Source organism: Salmo trutta, chromosome 4, assembly GCF_901001165.1.
Source record: "Salmo trutta chromosome 4, fSalTru1.1, whole genome shotgun sequence".
NCBI classification, from domain to species: Eukaryota; Metazoa; Chordata; class Actinopteri; order Salmoniformes; family Salmonidae; genus Salmo; species Salmo trutta.
In genome coordinates, this window is record NC_042960.1 from 22,528,116 (window position 1) to 22,548,886 (window position 20,771).

General features: G+C 42.9%; 1 protein-coding gene across 2 annotated transcripts in view; it reads left to right on the forward strand.

Annotated features, from left to right (window-relative positions):
• The window catches only part of acsl1a (acyl-CoA synthetase long chain family member 1a), a 56,225-nt gene extending 37,167 nt beyond the window's left edge, over positions 1–19,058 (forward strand). For both annotated transcript variants that reach the window (XM_029750182.1, XM_029750183.1), the window contains exons 14-21: positions 4,041–4,136; positions 4,753–4,825; positions 5,088–5,176; positions 13,965–14,081; positions 15,016–15,159; positions 15,439–15,540; positions 16,694–16,765; positions 17,000–19,058. In XM_029750182.1, coding sequence (XP_029606042.1) covers positions 4,041–4,136; positions 4,753–4,825; positions 5,088–5,176; positions 13,965–14,081; positions 15,016–15,159; positions 15,439–15,540; positions 16,694–16,765; positions 17,000–17,140 — 834 coding nt within the window. In that variant the 3' untranslated portion in view covers positions 17,141–19,058. The remainder of the gene's footprint in view (positions 1–4,040; positions 4,137–4,752; positions 4,826–5,087; positions 5,177–13,964; positions 14,082–15,015; positions 15,160–15,438; positions 15,541–16,693; positions 16,766–16,999) is intronic.
• Positions 19,059–20,771: the final 1,713 nt, after the last annotated feature.

Consider the following 20,771-nt stretch of genomic DNA (forward strand, 5'->3'; position numbering starts at 1 on the left):
CTTTTTGTGTAATGTTTATGGCCGATGAGCACCAATTTGCTTTATTGATAAATTATTTCCATATGACAAGGATGGAAGGATTCGCCAGTAGATTGTCGACTTGATTCATTCATGATGATCAGTCCAATCATAGCTACTGTAGATATAACGTGATTTGACGTCAATTTATCTGTGGCCAATGGCCTTTTACCTTCTTGGATGGGCACTTGTAATGTAACTATGGCAGCACCCAAGGGGCTTGAATTTTCAAGCACTCCCCTTAGATTTTGCAGTGATGTAGTGTCCCTATGAGTGACAGAATAGTAAGCCAATCACGTGGCAACTAGAGAACATTACCAACCCCTACGCTCAGTATTTTCCGCTGGCTGCCCCACCACCACAGAAAGCAAAAAAGAGACCATGATTGTATGCGGCTTTATTAACTCAATTATTTTATATATATATATATATATATATTTATTTATTTATTTATTTATTTATTTATTTATTTATTTATTTATTTATTTATTTATTTATTTATTTTATATATTAATTTTATATATTTATATTCATTTTATTTGCTGACAGATATCAAATGTTATTTGGCACATGCACCAAATACAACAGGTGTAGAACTTACAGTGAAATTCTTACTTACAAGCCCTTAACCAACAATGCCGTTTTAAGAAAAATACCTAAAAAATATGTACAGTGGTGGCCAAAAGTTGAGAATGACACAAATATACATTTTCAGTCTGCTGCCTCAGTTTGTATGATAGCAATTTGCATATACTCCAGAATGTTATGAAGAGTGATCAGATGAATTGCAATTAATTGCAAAGTCCCTCTTTGCCATGCAAATGAACTGAATGCCCAAAAAACATTTCCACTGCATTTCAGCCCTGCCACAATAGGACCAGCTGACATGTCAGTGATTCTCTCGTTAACACAGGTGTGAGTGTTGACGAGGACAAGGCTGGAGATCACTCTGTCATGCTGATTGAGTTCAAATAACAGACTGGAAGCTTCAAAAGGAGGGTGGTGCTTGGAATCATTGTTCTTCCTCTGTCAAACATGGTTACCTGCAAGGAAACGTGCCGTCATCATTGCTTTGCACAAAAAGGGCTTCACAGGCAAGGATATTGCTGCCAGTAAGATTGCACCTAAATCAACCATTTTATCGGATCATCAAGAACTTCGAGAGCGGTTCGATTGTTGTGAAGAAGGCTTCAGGGCGCCCAAGAAAGTCCAGCAAGTGCCAGGACCGTCTCCTGAAGTTGATTCAGCTGTGGGATCGGGGCACCACCAGTACAGAGCTTGCTCAGGAATGGCAGCAGGCAAGTGTGAGTGCATCTGCACGCACAGTGAGGCGAAGACTTTTGGAGGATGGCCTGGTGTCAAGAAGGGCAGCAAAGAAGCCACTTCTCTCCAGGTAAAACATCAGGGACAGACTGATACTCTGCAATAGGTACAGGGATAAAGTCATTCTCATTTTCATAAATCCCCTTTCCGATTGTTTGGGGCATCCGGAAAAAAAGCTTGTCTGGAGAAGACAAGGTGAGCGCTACCATCAGTCCTGTGTCATGCCAACAGTAAAGCATCCTGGGACCATTCATGTGTGGGGTTGCTTCTCAGCCAAGGGAGTGGGCTCACTCACAATTTTGCCTAAGAACACAGCCATGAATAAAGAATGGTACCAACACATCCTCCGAGAGCAACTTCTCCCAACTATCCAGGAACAGTTTGGTGATGAACTATGCCTTTTCCAGCATGATGGAGCAGGAAACTCCCCAGACCTTAATCCCATTGAGAACTTGTGGTCAATCCTCAAGAGGCGGGTGGACAAACAAAAACCCACAAATTCTGACAAGCTCCAAGCATTGATTATGCAAGAATGGGCTGCCATCAGTCAGGATGTGGCCCAGAAGTTAATTGACAGCATGCTAGGGTGGATTGCAGAGGTCTTGAAAAAGAAGGGTCAACACTGCAAATATTGAATCTTTGCATCAACTTCATGTAATTGTCAAAAGCTTTTGATACTTATGAAATGCTTGTAATTATACTTCAGAGTTTCATAGTAACATCTGACAAAAATATCTAAAGACACTGAAGCAGCAAACTTTGTGGAAATTAATATTTGTGTCATTCTCAACTTTTGGCCACGACTGTACATGTAGGTAGAGGTGTTAAAGTAAAAATATATATTTTTTAACACTTAACAAATTCTTATTTACAATGACGGCCTACTGGGGGTTAACGAACTTGTTCAGGGGCGGAATGACAGATTTTTATCTTGTCAGTGCGGGGATTCGATCAGCAACATTTTGGTTACTGGCCGAACGCTCTAACCAGTAGGCTACCTGCCCCCCCCCCCCCCCCCCCCCCAGGAGTAGGAGTAGTAGAGTCTGACTAGGGTGGCTGGAGTCTTTGACAATTTGTAGGGCCTTCTTCTGACACCGCCTGGTATAGAGGCCCTGGATTGCAGGAAGCTTGGCCCCAGTGACGTACTGGTCTGTATGCACTACCCTCTGTAGTGCCTTGCTGTTGGAGGCGGAGCAGTTGCCAGGCAGTGATGCAACCCGTCAGGATGCTCTCGGCAGTGCAGATGTGGAACTGAGGCCAAATCTCCTTAGGGAGAATAGGTCTTGTCATGCCCTCTTCACGACGTGCTTGGACCATGTTAGTTTGTTTGCCAGGTGAGACTTCCCTTCACTGTTGTCATCCGCAAACTTGATGGAGTCGTATCTGGCCGTGCAGTCATGAATGAACAGGGAGTATAGGAGGGGACTGAGAACGCACCCGAGGGGCCCCCGTGTTAAGGATCAGCGTGGCAGATGTGTTACCTTCCCATACCACCTGGGGGTGGCCCGTCAGGATGTCCAGGATCCAGTTGCAGAGGGAGGTGTTTAGTCCCAGGGTCCTTAGCTTAGTGATGTGCTTTGAGGGCACTATGGTGTTAACCGCTGAGCTGTAGTCAATGAATAGCATTCTCGCATAGGTGTTCCTTTTGTCCAGGTGTGAAAGGGCATTTTGGAGTGCAATAGAGTGCATCATTTGTGGACCTGTTTTTATTATTATTATTTAAGTAGGCAAGTCAGTTAAGAACAAATTCTTACTTACAATGACAGCCTACCGGGGAACAGTGGGTTAACTGCCTTGTTCAGGGGCAGAACAACCGATTTTTATCTTGTCAGTAACCTTTCGGTTACTGGCCCAACGTTCTAACCACTGGGCTACCTGCCGCCCCAAAACTAAGGATGGTTTTTGGGATAATGTTGTTGATGTGAGCCATGACCAGCATTTCAAAGCACTTCATGCTACAGATGTGAGTTCTACATGTCGGTAGTCATTTAAGCAGGTTACCTTAGTGTTCTTGGGCACAAGGACTATGGTGGTCTGCTTGAAACATTTTATTTATTTTTTTGTTGGTATTACAGACTCAGTCATGGACAGGTTGAAAAATGTCAGTGAAAGCACTTGCCAGTTGGTCAGCGCATGCTCGGACTACATGTTCTGGTAATCCGTCTGGCCCTGCGAATGTTGACCTGTTTAAAAGTCTTACATCGGCTGCGGAGAGTGATCACACAGTCGTCTGGAACATCTGATGTTCTCATGCATGTTTCAGTGTTACTTGCCTCATCGCGAGCATGGAAGTAATGCTGACACATATTAATGCCAAAATAACATGTAATACAGGCAACAATAAAATAACTGATATGCTTCAAAACTGGTTGCCACTGTCGTTGAAGGTTAATAAACTCACTGGTTTGAGACCAGAAAATCAACCAAAAATGGCACTGCTAATAGCTCTATATTAAAATGTTATTGAAAAAATTGTTCAGAGATTTAAAATTGTAAATTCATAATCATTTCTACACACCTGGTTTAAGTTCAGACTGGAGTCTTCTTTTTTTTTCCTCCATTAATCTCCCCCCCCCCCCCCCAAAAAAAAAATATACAATTACTCAGACACGTGCGACCCAAATTTGAGAATCGCTGTTCTATTGTGTGAGGTACAACCATGGATGTCAATAACGTCTTTCCTCCTTTGTGTTCTCCAGAACAGTCTTGGGGGTCGTGTGAGGCTGATGATAACAGGAGCGGCCCCAGTGTCTCCAACCGTCCTGACCTTCCTTCGGGCTGCTCTTGGCTGCCAGGTGAGACTTCCCTTCATGGATTTACAAATTAAACGACAGGTGTAAGAAAGGATAAACTCCCTCTAGTCCATGCTTCCACCAATCCAATGCTTATAAATGCGTGGGGAAGAGTGCACAAATGCAACCTTTCTCAGAGAATTTCGATGCAGAGCCTGGTTGTGTTCCAATTCTCTAACCTTCTAAAGAGGTATGTGCACTCATTCATTCACTCCCTCATGCATTTAAAAGCATTGTTTGGATTGGTGGAAGCATGGCTGGAAGGAGTTTCCCCCATATTCATCATACCTTTCCTTTTAAATCCTTCAGGGGGAGTTTACAGGTAGAGAATTGGAATCTAGCCCGTCTCATAGGTAGCGATTCGGAGTATAGCCCATCTCATACCCTAGAGAAACAGGTCCCTGTTTGACCTTTCCTGTTTGTTCAACAGGATTCGCCTTAGAAAGATTGGATATAATGTTCTTTTCTATCAGTCAAAACAATCACTTCATGCTTGGGAATCAACCTCACACCCAACCAGGCTGCTGTGGTGCCAAAAGATAGATGATACTAGCATGAGAAACACAAGTTACTTAATTACAATGCTTTCAAATAAATGTCTGCTGCTTCTACTTGACAGTTTTATGAAGGCTATGGTCAGACTGAGTGCACAGCCGGGTGCACCATGTCCATGCCTGGGGACTGGACAGCAGGTAATACACACATTCAAGCTTTACCGACACATTCAATTGCTACCACATCGCACAATGCATACCACCACATGTTTAATCCAACAAACAAGTCACACAAATGGCTCTACACTCTGATTCTACAATGAACAAGAACAGTTTTACTTCTGTGTCTTGTGTGGCTCACTGGAACCTTTATGAAACCTTATGAGACCATGTTGGCATTATGAAAGAACAGCTAAATAAAGTGTTACTGGAATGTGACAACTCATCTCTTTTTGCCCAGGTCATGTGGGGGCTCCACTGCCCTGCAACTATGTAAAGCTGGTGGACGTGACTGAGATGAACTACTTTGCTGCCAATGGGGAAGGAGAGGTGAGGTTTTTAGACCAATGGAAGACCCACCTCGGTCTCAAATTGCTCCCTGTCCCTCCCTCTTGGCCCTAACTAGTTGATGTTAGCATATCTAAAGGGTCTGGATAGGTATAAGCACTACAGTAGTAAAGCTTCCACCATACTGATCTGCAAACATTGAAGAATAAGGGCTAAGCCCAGTGGTAGGGTTTTAATACATGCGGTAAAGAGATGTTTGGAGTTTGACAAAACAATGTAAACACCATGGAAATTCTACCCATGGGGCCCATGTGTTGTTGATAGATCAGAATCTCCTCATTAACACCCATCAAAATTAGCCTGTTAACACCGATCAAAATTAGCCTGTCAACTCAATACATGTTCATGTCATCGTCACCAATCAACTGCATTACACTTAAAAACGACTTCATATACCACCATCGATCTCTATATGGCTAGCTATACTACCAGCTTATCTGAACAGGAGTTAGCATTTAGCAGACGTACACTATATATACAAAAGTATGTGGACACGCCTTCAAATAAGTGGATTCAGCTATTTCAGTCCCACCTGTTGCTGACAGGTGTTTAAAATCGAGCACATAGCCAGCCATGCAATCTCCACAGCCAAACATTGGCAGTAGAATGGCCTTACTGAAGGGCTCAGTGACTTTCAACATGGCACTGTCATACATGAAGGGACGTCACGTGCGCCATCCGTATGGTTAGTGAGAAAGTCCATGTTGCAAATGTACGCTCCCTTACTAGACGTCCGACCACGTCCGATAAATCCGCGGACGGCGTCGGGCCGCTCACAGGGGCCGGATCTTCCAGGAAGTCATCGAACGGAGTCTCTCGGACCTTCCGTTTCCGTTTAATTACATTTTCAAATTTTGGTCATTTCCTTGCAGTCCTGGATTATTCCACAAGAGGGCGTATGGAATCATATTGCAAATGTAACATATATCACCAATCGCGACACGGCTTTTTCTCCTAAACGGAAGATAATTCGAAGACGAAACTCGGTCTGCGTGGGTTTGGCATAATGGGCAGTTGGCCCCGAACAGGATGGAGTCGAGGCCTCTACGCTTTTCGAGTTAAGGCTATTTTTCTGGGATTGAAAGTCAAACAGGAAAATAGAGTGCTGATTTGACCGCTTCACATCAAACTACATGAGCCTACGGTGTCAGGAGAAAAGGAACCATGCATTTACCAATGTTAATTTCAGAGAAATTGTACAATGACACATTGGTGATATTCAACAACAAGAGGTTTTTTTTCCAAAAAAGTTACATATCCAGTTGCAGCGTGTTCAGATGAGTCCGTTAAGGCAGGTTTCGGAGCTCTGCGAGATTTCTGTGATTTTCTGTGATTTTCTGAAACAACACACACTTGTTCAACCCTCTGTAAATAAGTCAGTTCTTAACAGAAACACTTAAAACTCAATATTCTATATGAGCCTAACATTCAGATTCCTGTGTCAACCAGAAATGCCTTATAATGGTGTCATAGGGGCTGTTTTGAAGGGTTAAAAAGGTCAGATCTTTCCACAACTTCATATGTGTGACTAGGCAACCCTCATGAACTGTAAATCAGTCATTTATCCCATCAGATGTCAAAGAAAAGCTCTCTCAAACAGACACACAGCAAGGACGGAGTGACACAGTGCGGTGCTTAAAGACACAAAGAGCCTGCAATGGCATTACCATTATCTCTAGGCTGAGACGAGTTCAATGAGACGCCCCGCTTGACCGTAGCTTGCTCGGTATGAGCGCAGCGACCGTGAGAAAACTAGGCGTAAAATGAGGCCTGCACCAATATGTCAAGTGCTTATGGGTGACAGTGAGAGAACCATTAGGGTTAGAAGCACAATTCAACCTCAGGAGCGTTCCTGAGGTCCTCCCGATCTGTGCAAGCCTAACCTTGACCCTGTGGCATTAACCCTTCACAGTGAAAAGGTGTTTAGATCAAACTGTGTGCAATGACTTCTCTCCCCATAGGAATACATTGACAATTCTCCTAAATTCAACCTGAAGTCTGTGGGTTATAAATGCCTTATGAACCTGTCTTCTATAACAATCCATCAGGCTACTGTGAGGTCTACCTGTGTCGATTCTAAGGTTCCTGGAGCAACCGGAAAATGTTAAAATCACCCTAGAGCTATTGTCATATAAGCAACCTGCAGATAGTGAAAATCACGCAACTCAACCATCTGTCATTCAGTCAATTCTTAAGGTAGAGACTTCATATTCAGGATTCTGTATATGTCTACCCCAAAGACAACGTGTGTGAAGCAAGAGCTTCTTGTGACAACCGGAAGTTGTTAAAAACAGCAAAGAGCTATTGTCATATGGTCAACCTGCATATAGTGAAAATCACGCAACTCAACCCTATGTCATCCAGCCAATTCTTTAGGTAGAGACTTCATATTGAGGATTCTGTATATGCCTACCCCAAAGACAACGTGTGTCTATTCTTTTTGCAAAAAAAACAAAAACACACACACACACAATTTGGCCATAGGGACATAGTGTGGGGCTTAGAGTCTTATACCGCCTTCAATAGTTACTTTCGTTCAAACGATTCAAGAACCGTCAGTCCTAGAGCTCTGAAATTTTAGAAACCTGTTCTTGAGCTCAAGTCGATAGTGCACGGTGATTTATGGGGCTCTAGAAGGTTCTCTGACCGAGAAACCGCCTCGTACATTTGCAATATTTTCAATTCATTTTGAATATCACGGACATGGCGACATGTAGAAATGTCCCAGAGTCGCAAGACTAGGTGCATTGAAACCGCCTCGGCCAATAGAGACGGACCCCAATGTCTCTGTCCGATAGCTCATTCAGGGACCCCGTAGTAACGCCCTGAAAAAGTGGATTTTCAGCACCAATTAAGGCCATTGCTCGGGCACCGAATTACCTATCAAGCCGAAACTTGGGATTCGGGGTCGCCTCACATAGGCCTACACATAATGTCAGAGCTGGACCCGCAGCTATAACGTAACTATGTGTTTTAGGTTTTTTATGGTTAAAATTGAAAGCACTGTGAATTATGGGCCTTCTCTGACATATGTGATAGTTGGCTTCTATACGAGTTGGAAAAAGTTGATTTTGTGTCAGATGCTATCAGTTTGGTGTCAGAATGACATCTAATTGACTGATGGACGCTGACTGCTGTGTGACGAGCAATGGAGAGGAACCACAGTCACTGCCCGGCCATCCCGAGTTCATCAGGCCAGTCAATTATGCATTTCTGCAGTATTTTTGAGCATGCCTAAATTTGTGATGCTAAATGGCCATTAAATGATATTGCAAACGTAACGCGCTATATTGCAAACGTAACGTGCGTTTGCAATATGACTCAACAGCAAAAAATATCACCAAAGTTGACATGATGAAATCAACACAATGAGCGATAGAGAGGAACCACAGTCACTGCGCGGCCATCCCCAGTTCATCGGGACAGTTAATTTTGAATTTCTGCAGTGTTTTTGAGCATGCCAAATTCGTGATGTTGAGGCCCATTGAATCATATTGCAAATGCGCATCCGTGGACATGGTGACCCGAAATGGGTTACCAGGAGTAATTTTTTAGAATGGTTTTAAATGCCTTTAGGGTGGTGCCAGGGGTGCACGGTTGGGTAGGGAGCACCTTCCATCAGTGCCCATCCAGTATGGGGCGCCCCTTGTCATTTTGGACATTTTTCAAAAAATTCGCTAAAATACGACAATCCCACTTCTCTCATGTCACCATCAAGCCATGGAGAGGAACCACAGTCACTGCCCGGCCATCCCCAGTTCATCGGGACAGTCAATTTTGCATATCTTTAGTGTTTTTGAGCATGCCAAATTCGTGATGTTGAGGCCCATTGAATCATATTGCAAATGCGCATCCGTGGACATGGTGACCCGAAATGGGTTACCAGGAGTAATTTTTTAGAATGGTTTTAAATGCCTTTAGGGTGGTGCCAGGGGTGCACGGTTGGGTAGGGAGCACCTTCCATCAGTGCCCATCCAGTATGGGGCGCCCCTTGTCATTTTGGACATTTTTCAAAAAATTCGCTAAAATACGACAATCCCACTTCTCTCATGTCACCATCAAGCCATGGAGAGGAACCACAGTCACTGCCCGGCCATCACCAGTTCATCGGGACAGTTAATTTTGCATATCTTTAGTGTTTTTGAGCATGCCAAATTCGTGATGTTGAGGCCCATTGAATCATATTGCAAATGCGCATCCGTGGACATGGTGACCCGAAATGGGTTACCAGGAGTAATTTTTTAGAATGGTTTTAAATGCCTTTAGGGTGGTGCAAGGGGTCCACGGTTGGGTAGGGAGCACCTTCCATCAGTGCCCATCCAGTATGGGGCGCACCTAGTCATTTTGGACATTTTTCAAAAAATCACAAAAAAAACTCACCATCAAGCCATGGAGAGGAACCACAGTCACTGCACGGCCATCCCCAGTTCATCGGGACAGTCAATTATGCATTTCTGCAGTGGTTTTGAGCATGCCAAAGTTGTGATGCTAAATGCCAATTGAATCATATTGCAAATGCGCATCCGTGTATTTGCAATATGATTCAACAGCAAAAAATATCACCAAAGGTGACATGATGAAATCAACACAACGAGCGATGGAGAGGAACCAGGAGCGTTCCTGAGGTCCTCCCGATCTGTGCAAGCCAACCTTGACCCTGTGGCATTAACCCTTCACAGTGAAAAGAAGGTGTTTAGATCAAACTGTGTGCAATGACTTCTCTCCCCATAGGAACACACAGACTATTCTCCAAAATTCAACCTGAAGCCTATGTGGGTTATGAATGCCTTATGAACCTGTCTTCTACAACAATCCATCAGGCTACTGTGAGGTCTACCTGTGTCGATTCTAAGGTTCCTGTGACAACGAAGTGGTTAAAAATACCCAAGAGCTATCGTCATATAACCTGCACATAGTGAAAATCACGCAACTCAACCATCTGTTACTCAGTCAATTCTTAAGGTAGAGACTTCTTATTCAGGATTCTGTTTCTGTCTACCCCAAAGACAACGTGTGTGTGAAGCAAGAGCTTCCTGTGACAACCGGAAGTGGTTAAAAACAACCAAGAGCTATTGTCATATTACGTGCGCATAGTGAAAATCACGCAACTCAACCATCTGTTACTCAGTCAATTATTAAGGTAGAGACTTCTTATTCAGGATTCTGTTTATGTCTACCCCAAAGACAACGTGTGTTGAGTAAGAACTTCCTGTGACAACGGGAAGTGGTTAAAACAGCCTAGAGCTATTGTCATATGGTCAACCTGCATATAGTGAAAATCATGCAACTCAACCATCTGTTTCTCAGTCAATTCTTAAGGTAGAGACTTCATATTCAGGATTCTGTATATGCCTACCCCAAAGACAACGTGTGTCTATTCTTTTTGCAAAAAAAAACAAAAACACACACACACAATTTGGCCATAGGTACATAGTGTGGGGCTTAGAGGCTTATACCGCCTTCAATAGTTACTTTCGTTCAAACGATTCAAGAACCGTCAGACCTAGAGCTCCGAAATTTTAGAAACCTGTTCTAGAGCTCAAGTCGATAGTGCACGGTGATTTATGGGGCTCTAGAAGGTTCTCTGACCGAGAAACCGCCTCGTACATTTGCAATATTTTCAATTCATTTTGAATATCACGGACATGGCGACATGTAGAAATGTCCCAGAGTCGCAAGACTAGGTGCATTGAAACCGCCTCGGCCCATAGAGACGGACCCCAATGTCTCTGTCCGATAGCTCATTCAGGGACCCCGTAGTAACGCCCTGAAAAAGTGGATTTTCAGCACCAATTAAGGCCATTGCTCAGGCACCGAATGACCTATCGAGCCGAAACTTGGGATTCGGGGTCGCCTCACATAGGCCTACACATAATGTCAGAGCTGGACCCGCAGCTATAACGTAACTATGTGTTTTATGTTTTTTTATGGTTAAAATTGAAAGCACTGTGAATTATGGGCCTTCTCTGACATATGTGATAGTTGGCTTCTATACGAGTTGGAAAAAGTGGATTTGGTGTCAGATGCTATCAGTTTGGTGTCAAAATGACATCTAATTGACTGATGGACGCTGACTGCTGGGTGACGAGCAATGGAGAGGAACCACAGTCACTGCCCGGCCATCCCGAGTTCATCGAGCCAGTCAATAATGCATTTCTGCAGTATTTTTGAGCATGCCTAAATTTGTGATGCTAAATGCCCATTGAATCATATTGCAAACGTAACGCGCAATATTGCAAATGTAACGCGCATTTGCAATATGATTCAACAGCAAAAAATATCACCAAAGTTGACATGATGAAATCAACACAACGAGCGATGGAGAGGAACCACAGTCACTGCACGGCCATCCCGAGATCGGGCCAGTCAATTATGCATTCTGAGCATGTCAAATTCGTTAAAAGCGTTAAAAGCAACAGAGTCCCACTTCTCCCTCATCATACATGACAAGTAGACCATCTGCGTTGATTGATGGCTCAACATAGGGATATATATCATTTGGGCAGTATAAATGCCATTTGGACCATGGTTCACTGACTTTTGGGTTTGGAAACCGACTTCCTATGATCGTACATGGCAAACGGACAAACATACTGATTTGGCACATTCAATACTTTCATACATGTATAATTGACAAAAAAAGAATTGGACATTTAATTTGCACATTTCTAATGGCATTTGGCAAAAAATATAAATATGTCACTTTTGACTTCCTATGAAATCATATTCCAAATGCACAAATCATATGCCTTATGCACAAGCAAATATGTCACTTTTGACTTCCTATGAAATCATATTCCAAATGCACAAAACATATGCCTTATGCACAAGCAAAAACAACCCAAAAAATTATGTCAATAAAATATGTCAAAAGTATGTCCATACAGCTCTTATACATGTGTAATTGACATAAAAATCGAAAAACGGTCCAGAAACCACTTTTTAAGGGTTGAAAAGTTTTCAAAAAATATGTCATTTTTTCAAAATTTGACTCTTGGGACTTGAATTGTGTTACATTTGCAATATGAAAATTCACTGCGGAGAGCTCTAGCTATCTTTTGGATATTTGCTGTAATTTGGCACATGCAATACTTCCACAAGTGACAAAAAAAAGCATTGGATATGTCATTTTGCAAAAAAAAGGAAACCACTTTTTTACAAGGTGCTAAGTTTTCAAAAAAAAAATCATTTTATCAAAATCTGAGACTTGGGTAAGAATTGGGTATCATTTGCTGTATGAAAATCCAAGGTGGAGCACGCTCGCCATCTAAAGGAAATTTGGGGTGTTACAATTGGCAATTGCCATGGGAAAATTGCCATATGATTGGCCCGGAGATGGGCCGCTTTGGGTGGTTTTTGCAATCGTGTGTATGATTCGTGCTATGCCAATATGTTGCCATGTTATTTTGTCCAAATCAGGGGGGTATTCCCTTACATAGGATGCCACCTTTCCAACAAGTCAGTTCGTAAAACTTCTGCCCTGCTAAAGCTGCCCCAGTCAACTGTAAGTGCTGTTATTGTGAAACGGAAACGTATTGGAGCAACAACGGCTCAGCCATGAAGTGGTAGGCCACACAAGCTCACATAACTGGAGTGCCGAAGCGTGTAGTGCATAAAATTGTCTGTCGGTTGCAACACTCACTACCGAGTTCCAAGATGCCTCCGGAAGCAACATAAGAACTGGTCGTCGGGAACTTCGTGAAATGGGTTTCCCTATGGCCGAGCAGCCGCACACATGCCTAAGGTCACCATGCTCAATTCCAAGCGTCGGCTGGAGTGGTGTCAAGCTCACTGCCATTAGACTCTGGAGCAGTGGAAACTCATTCTCTGGAGTGATGAATCACGATTCACCATCTAGCAGTCCGTCGGATGTATCTGGGTTTGGCGGATGCCAGGAGAACGCTACCTGCACCGATGCATTTGGTGGAGGAGGAATAATGGTCTGGGGCTGTTTTTTTATGGTTTGGGCTAAGCCCCTTACTTCCAGTGAAGGGAAATATTAATGCTACAGCATACGACGACATTCTAGACGATTCTGTGCTTCCAATTTTGTATCAACAGTTTGGGGAAGGCCTTTTCCTGTTTCAGCATGACAATGTCCCCGTGCACAAGCGAGGTCCATAAAGAAATGGTTTGTCGTAATCGGTGTGGAAGAACTTGACTGGCCTGCACAGAGCCCTGACCTCAACCCCATCAAACACTTTTGGGATGAATTGAAAGGCCAACTGCAACCAGGCCTAATCGCTCAACATCAGTGCCCGACCTCATGAATGCTCTTGTGGCTGAATGGGAGCAATTCTCTGCAGCAATGTTCCAACATCTAGTAGAAAGCCTTCCCAGAAGAGTGAAGGCTGTTATAGCAGCAACGCCATATTAATGCACATGATTTTGGAATGAGATGTTTGACGAGCAGGTCCATATACTTTTGGTCACGCAGTGGATTTTCTCAACCCTAAAGGACCACTTCTAAACATTATGCAGCGAAAACAGCAAAATCAGATTTTAGTAACCACATAGAAATCATGATGGATTTGATGAATATCCACGTTGTTGGATAAGCTTTTTTGAATGGGTGCCAAGGACTGTGTCCTTGGTCTGCCTTCCACTGATCTCTTTACAGCGTGTATTGGGACCGACTGGAATATTGGGGTGGGTGTTTTCTCAGCTTCCTTTGATACTTCACAATTTAATCATTAGCCTTTGAGGAGGTGGGTGTGTATCCTAGTCCCATGTTTGTATTTGATGTATATATAGTTCTGCTTCTTCGCAGGTGTGTGTGAAAGGACCAAACGTATTCAAGGGCTACCTGAATGACCCAGAGAAGACAAAGGAGGCCTTGGATCAGGATGGCTGGCTCCACACCGGAGACATTGGGAAGTGGCTGCCTGTAAGTACTGTCAACTCTACATTCAGCTAGCTGTGTTTCCCAATTCTGATCCTGGAGACCCAAAGGGTTCCACCTTCTTTAGGCATGATGATGACTTGATTAGTTGAATCAACTGTTAGTGCTATGGCAAAAACAAAAATGTGCACCCCTTTCCAGGACCAAGATTGGGAAACATTGAGCTAGCCTATAAGGCGGGGATGGGAAATTGTCCCCTGGTGGGGCTTGCACGGTGACCATTTTTGTGCCAGAAGTTTTTAAGTTAAAAATTAACTAGGCAAGTCAGTTATTTTCAATGACGGCCTAGGAACAGTGTCGTTCTGCCTTTTTCAAGGGCAGAACGACAGATTTTTTTTACCTTGTCAGCTCGGGGATTCGATCATGCAACCTTTCGGTTACTAGTCCAATACTCTAACCACTAGGCTACCTGCCACCCCAGAATACTCACCACACATCAGGTGGAGAGGTGAGGAGTGAAATATGCTAGTTATGGGGCCAGGTTGGGAGTTTAGCCATGACAATGGGGCTAACACCCCTACTTTTATGATAATTGCAATGGGATTTTTAAAATGTTTAATGACAACAGAGGGTCAGGACACCCGTTTTATTGTCCCATCCAAAAGATGGCACACTACGCAGGGCAATGTCCCCTTCACTGCCCTGGGGCATTGGGATCTCCTTAGCCCTCCAACACCACTGCCAGCAGCATCTGCTATCCCATCCAGGGAGCGACCAGGACCGACCCTGCTTAGCTGATGACCCAGGGCCTACCCCGCTTAGCTGATGATGACGATTATGATGAAATAAGTACCAGGCAAAAGAGATCAGCAGACATTGGGCCTCAATCTATGACTGACTAAGAGTGGGAAAGTAGTAATGGGGTAAAATCTGATGTAGTTAATCAGTACTTAGTTAAGTTTGTTTACTCTAATTTCAGAATGGTATTCTGAAGATCGTGGACAGGAAGAAGCACATCTTCAAGCTGGCTCAAGGAGAGTACATTGCCCCGGAGAAGGTCGAGAACATCTACATCCGGAGCGACCCGGTGGCCCAGATCTTTGTCCATGGCGATAGCTTGCAGGTTTGTGACAAACCAAATTGTGTGTGTGCGCACGCCCGCATGTGTGCCAAGGCTTTTGCTGTGCGTGTCTCTACTGAAGCACTTTGTTTGTGGTTGGGTATGTATATGAATAATGTTGGTTGTGGATGTGTGCACCATCTAATTGAAACTTGTTTGGGTGACACTTATGACTTTCATATATAAGCCATTGCTTGTAAATGTTGATACATTTTGTAAATTAGTATAAGTGCTTATGAATTGTAAAAAGCTAAATGTTTTAAAATGTCTTGTTTGACACAGGCATGCCTGGTGGGCATTGTGGTGCCTGATCCAGACTCCTTACCAGGATGGGCAAAGAAGAAGGGCATCGAGGGTTCTTATTTGGAGATGTGTGCAAGCAAGGTTAGCTAGCTTCAATGGTATGGCAGATTTACCTGACAGTGTATTCAGTGGCTGATTTCCACAGTCCATGCTAGCATACCTCTTACACTTCAGCAAGTGTTGTCCTCAGCAAAATGTCACTGGAGCTTGCAGAGCCTCTACAGTAGCTCATGGTCCAAACACAACAAGACAGTCGTGAAGAGGGCACGACAACGCCTTTCCCCCTCAGGAGACTGAAACAATATGGCATGGGTCCCCAGATCCTGAAAGTTCTACAGCTGCAACATTGAGAGCATTCTGACCGGTTGCATCACCACTTGGTATGGCAACTTTTCGGCATCCGACCATAAGGCCTTACAGAGGGTAGTGCGTATGGCCCAGTACATCACTGGGGCCAAGCTCCCTGCCATCCAGGACCTACTGTATATACTAGACGGTGTCAGAGGAACGCCCAAAAAATGAATTGTCAGACTCCAGTCACCCAAGTCATAGACTGTTGTCTCTGCTACCGTAGGGGAAGCAGTACCAAAGCGCCAAGTCTAGGTCCAAAAGGCTCCTTAACAGCTTCTACCCCCAAACCATAAGTCTGCTGAACAATTAATCAAATGCCCCCCCCCCCCCCCCCTGTTTTTACACTGCTGTTACTCTCTTCTTATCTATGCATAGTCACTTTACCCCTACCTACATGTACAAATTACCTTGACTAACATGTACCCCCGCACATTGACTCGGTACCGGTACCCCCTATATATAGCCTTGTTATTTACTTTTTATTTCAATTTATTTAGTAAATATTTTCTTAACTCTATTTATTGAACTGGTTAAGAGCTTGTAAGTAAGCATTTCACAGTAAGGTCTGCACCTGTTGTATTTGGCGCATGTGACAAATAAGATTTGAGTGTAAAGCCTTAGAATGAAGCAATGTATTGGGCATGCTAGTGTGGATATCAGAACATAGCCAATCTCATCTCAAACACTCATCAGTTTTTGTTTGTACTGAAAGTGCTCCATATATAAAATGTGACTTCAGACATGCACATTTTGGTGGGATTCTATTAATGATAGACTAATGAACAAAATACTGAAAGATAGTTTGAGTGAACTATCCCTTTTTAAGTACAGCCATTAAGATGTATTGTCTACACTGCCTTGTCTGAAGTGCCTATCTTTCCAGGAGTTGAAAAATGCCATTCTGGAGGACATTCTGAGGCTGGGGAAAGAAGGGGGGCTGAAGTCTTTTGAGCAGGTGAGGAATCCTTCCTAACGCTCCACACATTCATTAGGCTCCATTTAGACACGATAACACTCACAAGTGATGTTGGTGCCAAATTGTGCATGATTATAATGCTGCCTCTAGCCCAGAGTACTCTTGGAGAAAAAACGAAACATTTGCATCTCAATGGGACTCGGGCTTGTTAAATACAAGCTAAACACATAATAAGCTGAATAATGAATAACATGGTGTCTCTGTCCCGTGCAGGTGAGGGATATCTCGCTGCACACGGAGATGTTCTCCGTCCAGAACGGCCTCCTGACGCCCACGCTAAAGGCCAAGAGGACCGACCTCCGCGGTCACTTCCGAGAGCAGATTGACCTGCTCTATGCCAAGATCAAGATGTGAACCCCAGGTAGAGGGGAAAGGAAAGCAGAGGGTGACAATCTGGAAACCATAGCCCGCTCCCCTTGACTGTAATGCTCATCGGAGGTGACGGTTGTGCCCTCTCTTGTCTACTGTGACAGTGTCTTTGGTCCCCTTGCTGTGTAGAAGAGATGGAGAGAGTGAGTCTGTTATGTTAGAGACTGGGATTCAAACAAACGTAGGTAGACCCATGCACTGTGATTAGACTTTTTTTAAAGGCAATTTCCCAGAGGTCATGTTCGCCATAAACTCAGCGCAATCCCTTTTAGAAGTAGATTGCAGTGCACAGGTCATTTATCTACATTTGTTTATATACAGGCCATAGTGAAAGGGGGAGAGGTTCATGCCTTACTGACCATGTGACTCTCTGTCAACCATTCCTGTCAGCCATTTCAAGTGCCAATCGAGTCGCCTGTTAGGAGTTTCTTGACTATCTCACGGTTGGTAATCCCTCAATTGTCAGTTTCAATTAACCAGTTTTTACTAATCATCTCTAAGTTCTGACAAACTTTAGTTTTATTCTCTTTTTTGTTTATCTGCTTTTTTTATGTTTCAAGACCACACCCATGCAGACATTTCAGTTGTTGAAATACTGAGACAAATCACCATACACAACATATTAGTACTGTCTTGTTCAACTTGAGAAATACAGTAGCTATTTATAGCAGTCTATTTAATGTTTGTTTCTTTTAATTTAAGTTGATATTTAATATCATTGATGAATGTTACTGTAAATAGTGTATCTGTAGAAAAAGTCACGAGAGGACTTCAATGGGTCACGGTTGATACAGTAGCATGTGTTCTTTCTTTTTTCTGCATTCCCTTGTTTTTCAACATTGTACTGTCAGAAGGCCTTGTCTAAACCTTTATGATCCTTCCATAACTATTTTAGCACAAGACAAGTAGGAAGATGTCCATTCAGAAAGGTGTTATGCTCTTGTGAATGGCACAAAAGCCTGGCAAAGGAAATAAGCCTCCCACACAGCTGGGATAAAAGACTGCATGTGCAATACCAGAATGAAAACACAACCTAAAGTGCCACCAATGTCTCTGCTCACACACAGAAACATTTATTCCCTAAGTGTCCTTTTAAAACTACAGTGGCTTCAATGTGCCAAAATGCACACGCCGGGACCTGTCCTATCCATAGAAAACATAGTCCTGTCGGCCAAGGGATACCCGTGTCATATTCAGCAGGCAACAATCAGGAGCCTAGCTGCCAAATTCCAATTCTCTCACCAAAATGTGCGCTCGTTCCCTCCCCCTCATGGATGTAAAATAAATAATTGGGTGTAAAATGGTGCAAGGGCTCTCTAGATAGCCCATGCTTACACAAATCCAATGCTTTTTAAATGTGTTCAAACGGAGGTGGTGAAACTGACTTTTGTCCAATTGGAATGCACACTCGCCATCCGTTTTGAAGATGTTTTCTCCCATTTGATGCCTAATGAAGGATACCCTGGAGAATGATCAGGTTAAGCTGGCTAGTGCCAAGCCATGGCTCGCTGGTCCCTTGAGTTAGCTTTTTTTGGACAAAAATAGTGACTTATTTGTGTTAGGCCTAACCATCATTTACCTCTATAAGGAACCACATTATTGACATTTCAGTCTCCTTTGAGATCTAACAAAGAAATAAAAAGGGTCCTTTTATGAATTCAGGTTATTTAACAATGAATTAAGTGCTCATGATGCACATTGACCTGTTTGTTAACATTGTTCTGTACATTATTGGGTTTATCTGCTTGATCATGTTTCGAGACACCATCACAGATGGCCAATACTAGGAACTTGAGCTCTCCTTAAATCGACAGTGTTCGGTTTTGATGTGTTTTGTACGGGAGTAAAATTCATACCTTTCATTTACTCCACTGTACCAAATAAACCTGTTTGTCCTACTGTAGCTCTCTCTGCTTCATTATACTTTTTGTTGTATACAGACATTCTTTGAGATGTACACAATATGATAACTGATTTCAGTCAACACAAAAAACATTAAACTTTATTCATAATGCATGGTTTTATTTGTTTATTTAGATTCCCATTAGCTTTTTCAGAAGCATCTGCTACTCTTCCTGGGGTCCACAAAACACAGAACATGACAAGTAACAAAACACTGATAGACAAGGAGAGTCACACTTAAAAAATAAATATACAAACAATACATCAAAAAAATGTTTGTCGCCTCATAGTCCCCTCTGTTCCATGAGATGTTTAATCCGTTTCCTAAAGGTAATTTTGATATTTTCTTGAGTAATTGTAATTGGGAGTTCCATGCAATCATGGCTCTGTATAATAATGTGCGTTGCTGTGAATTTGTTTTGGACTTCGGGACTGTGAAGAGACCCCTGGTAGCATGTCTTGTGAGGTATGTATTGGTGTCTAAGCTGAATGTTATTTGATAATGCATACAATCCTGGAATTTTTATTGCAGTAACATTTCACAAACTTGTAGAGAAGCGGTTCATCAATCATGAACCCTCAACCAGGATAGACTGGCGTGCATGTTATGTGCTGCTCTGTTTTGAGCCAGCTGCAGCTTTGCTAGGTCTGTCTTTGCCGCACTTTACCATATTACCGGACTGACAGTAATCAAGGTGGGACAAGCCTTAACAACTTGTACAGTTGATTTTTGTATAAACTTTTTTTTATAACATACACCCTTTCCCTATCTTCACAACTTTGTCAATATGACTTGATAATTGACCATCCAATGTTATACCTAGGAGTTCGCTTCCTCAACTTGCTCAGTGGTCACACCCTTTATGCACAACTCCAGTTGAGGTTTAGGTCTTACTGTTTTGAAGCAAATAAAATGCTTTTAGTTTTTGATGTATTTTAGACTAGTTTATTATTAACCACCCATTCCAATACTCTTTATTTAGAATTTCAGTGAGCTCACTGGCTTTTGGGTGCTGACATGTTAAGTGTGGAATCATCCGCATACATAGTCATTTAAGCTTCGTGTAAGACCTGTGATAAATCATTTATAAAAATAGAGAAGCGTAACGGACCAAGGCAACTGCCCTGAGGGACACTGCACTGTACATATCTGATGTTAGAGAAACATCCATTGAACACTGGGTTCTATTGGCTAAATAACTCCCCAACCATGTGATTGCAGGTGATGTAAAGTCAGAGCAAGTGAGTTTCTTCAATAACAATTTATGATCAATCATAAAGGCTACACTGAAATCTAACAATACAACTCCAACTATCATGTTAATATCCATTTATTTTAACCAATCTTTCATCTGAGTCAATGCAGACTCAGATGAAAGACTCTTTCATCTGAGTCAATGCAATGAGTGCCCTACTCTATATGCATGCTGAAATTCAGTAAACTTGTTCTCTGAAGAATTACCTTGTGTGGCTCAGTTGGTAGAGAGCATGGCACTTGCAACGCCTGGATTGTGGGTTCGATTTGCATGGGGGACCAGTACAAATAAATGTATCCACTCTGGATAAGAGCGTGTGCTAAATGATTAAATGTAAAATGCATTTGGTCAAACACAATGTTCTCCATCAGTTTACTAAGAACAGGCAGCAAACTGATTGGATGGCTGTTAGAGCCAGCAAAGTGTGCTTTACTATTTTTAGGCAGAGGAATTACTTT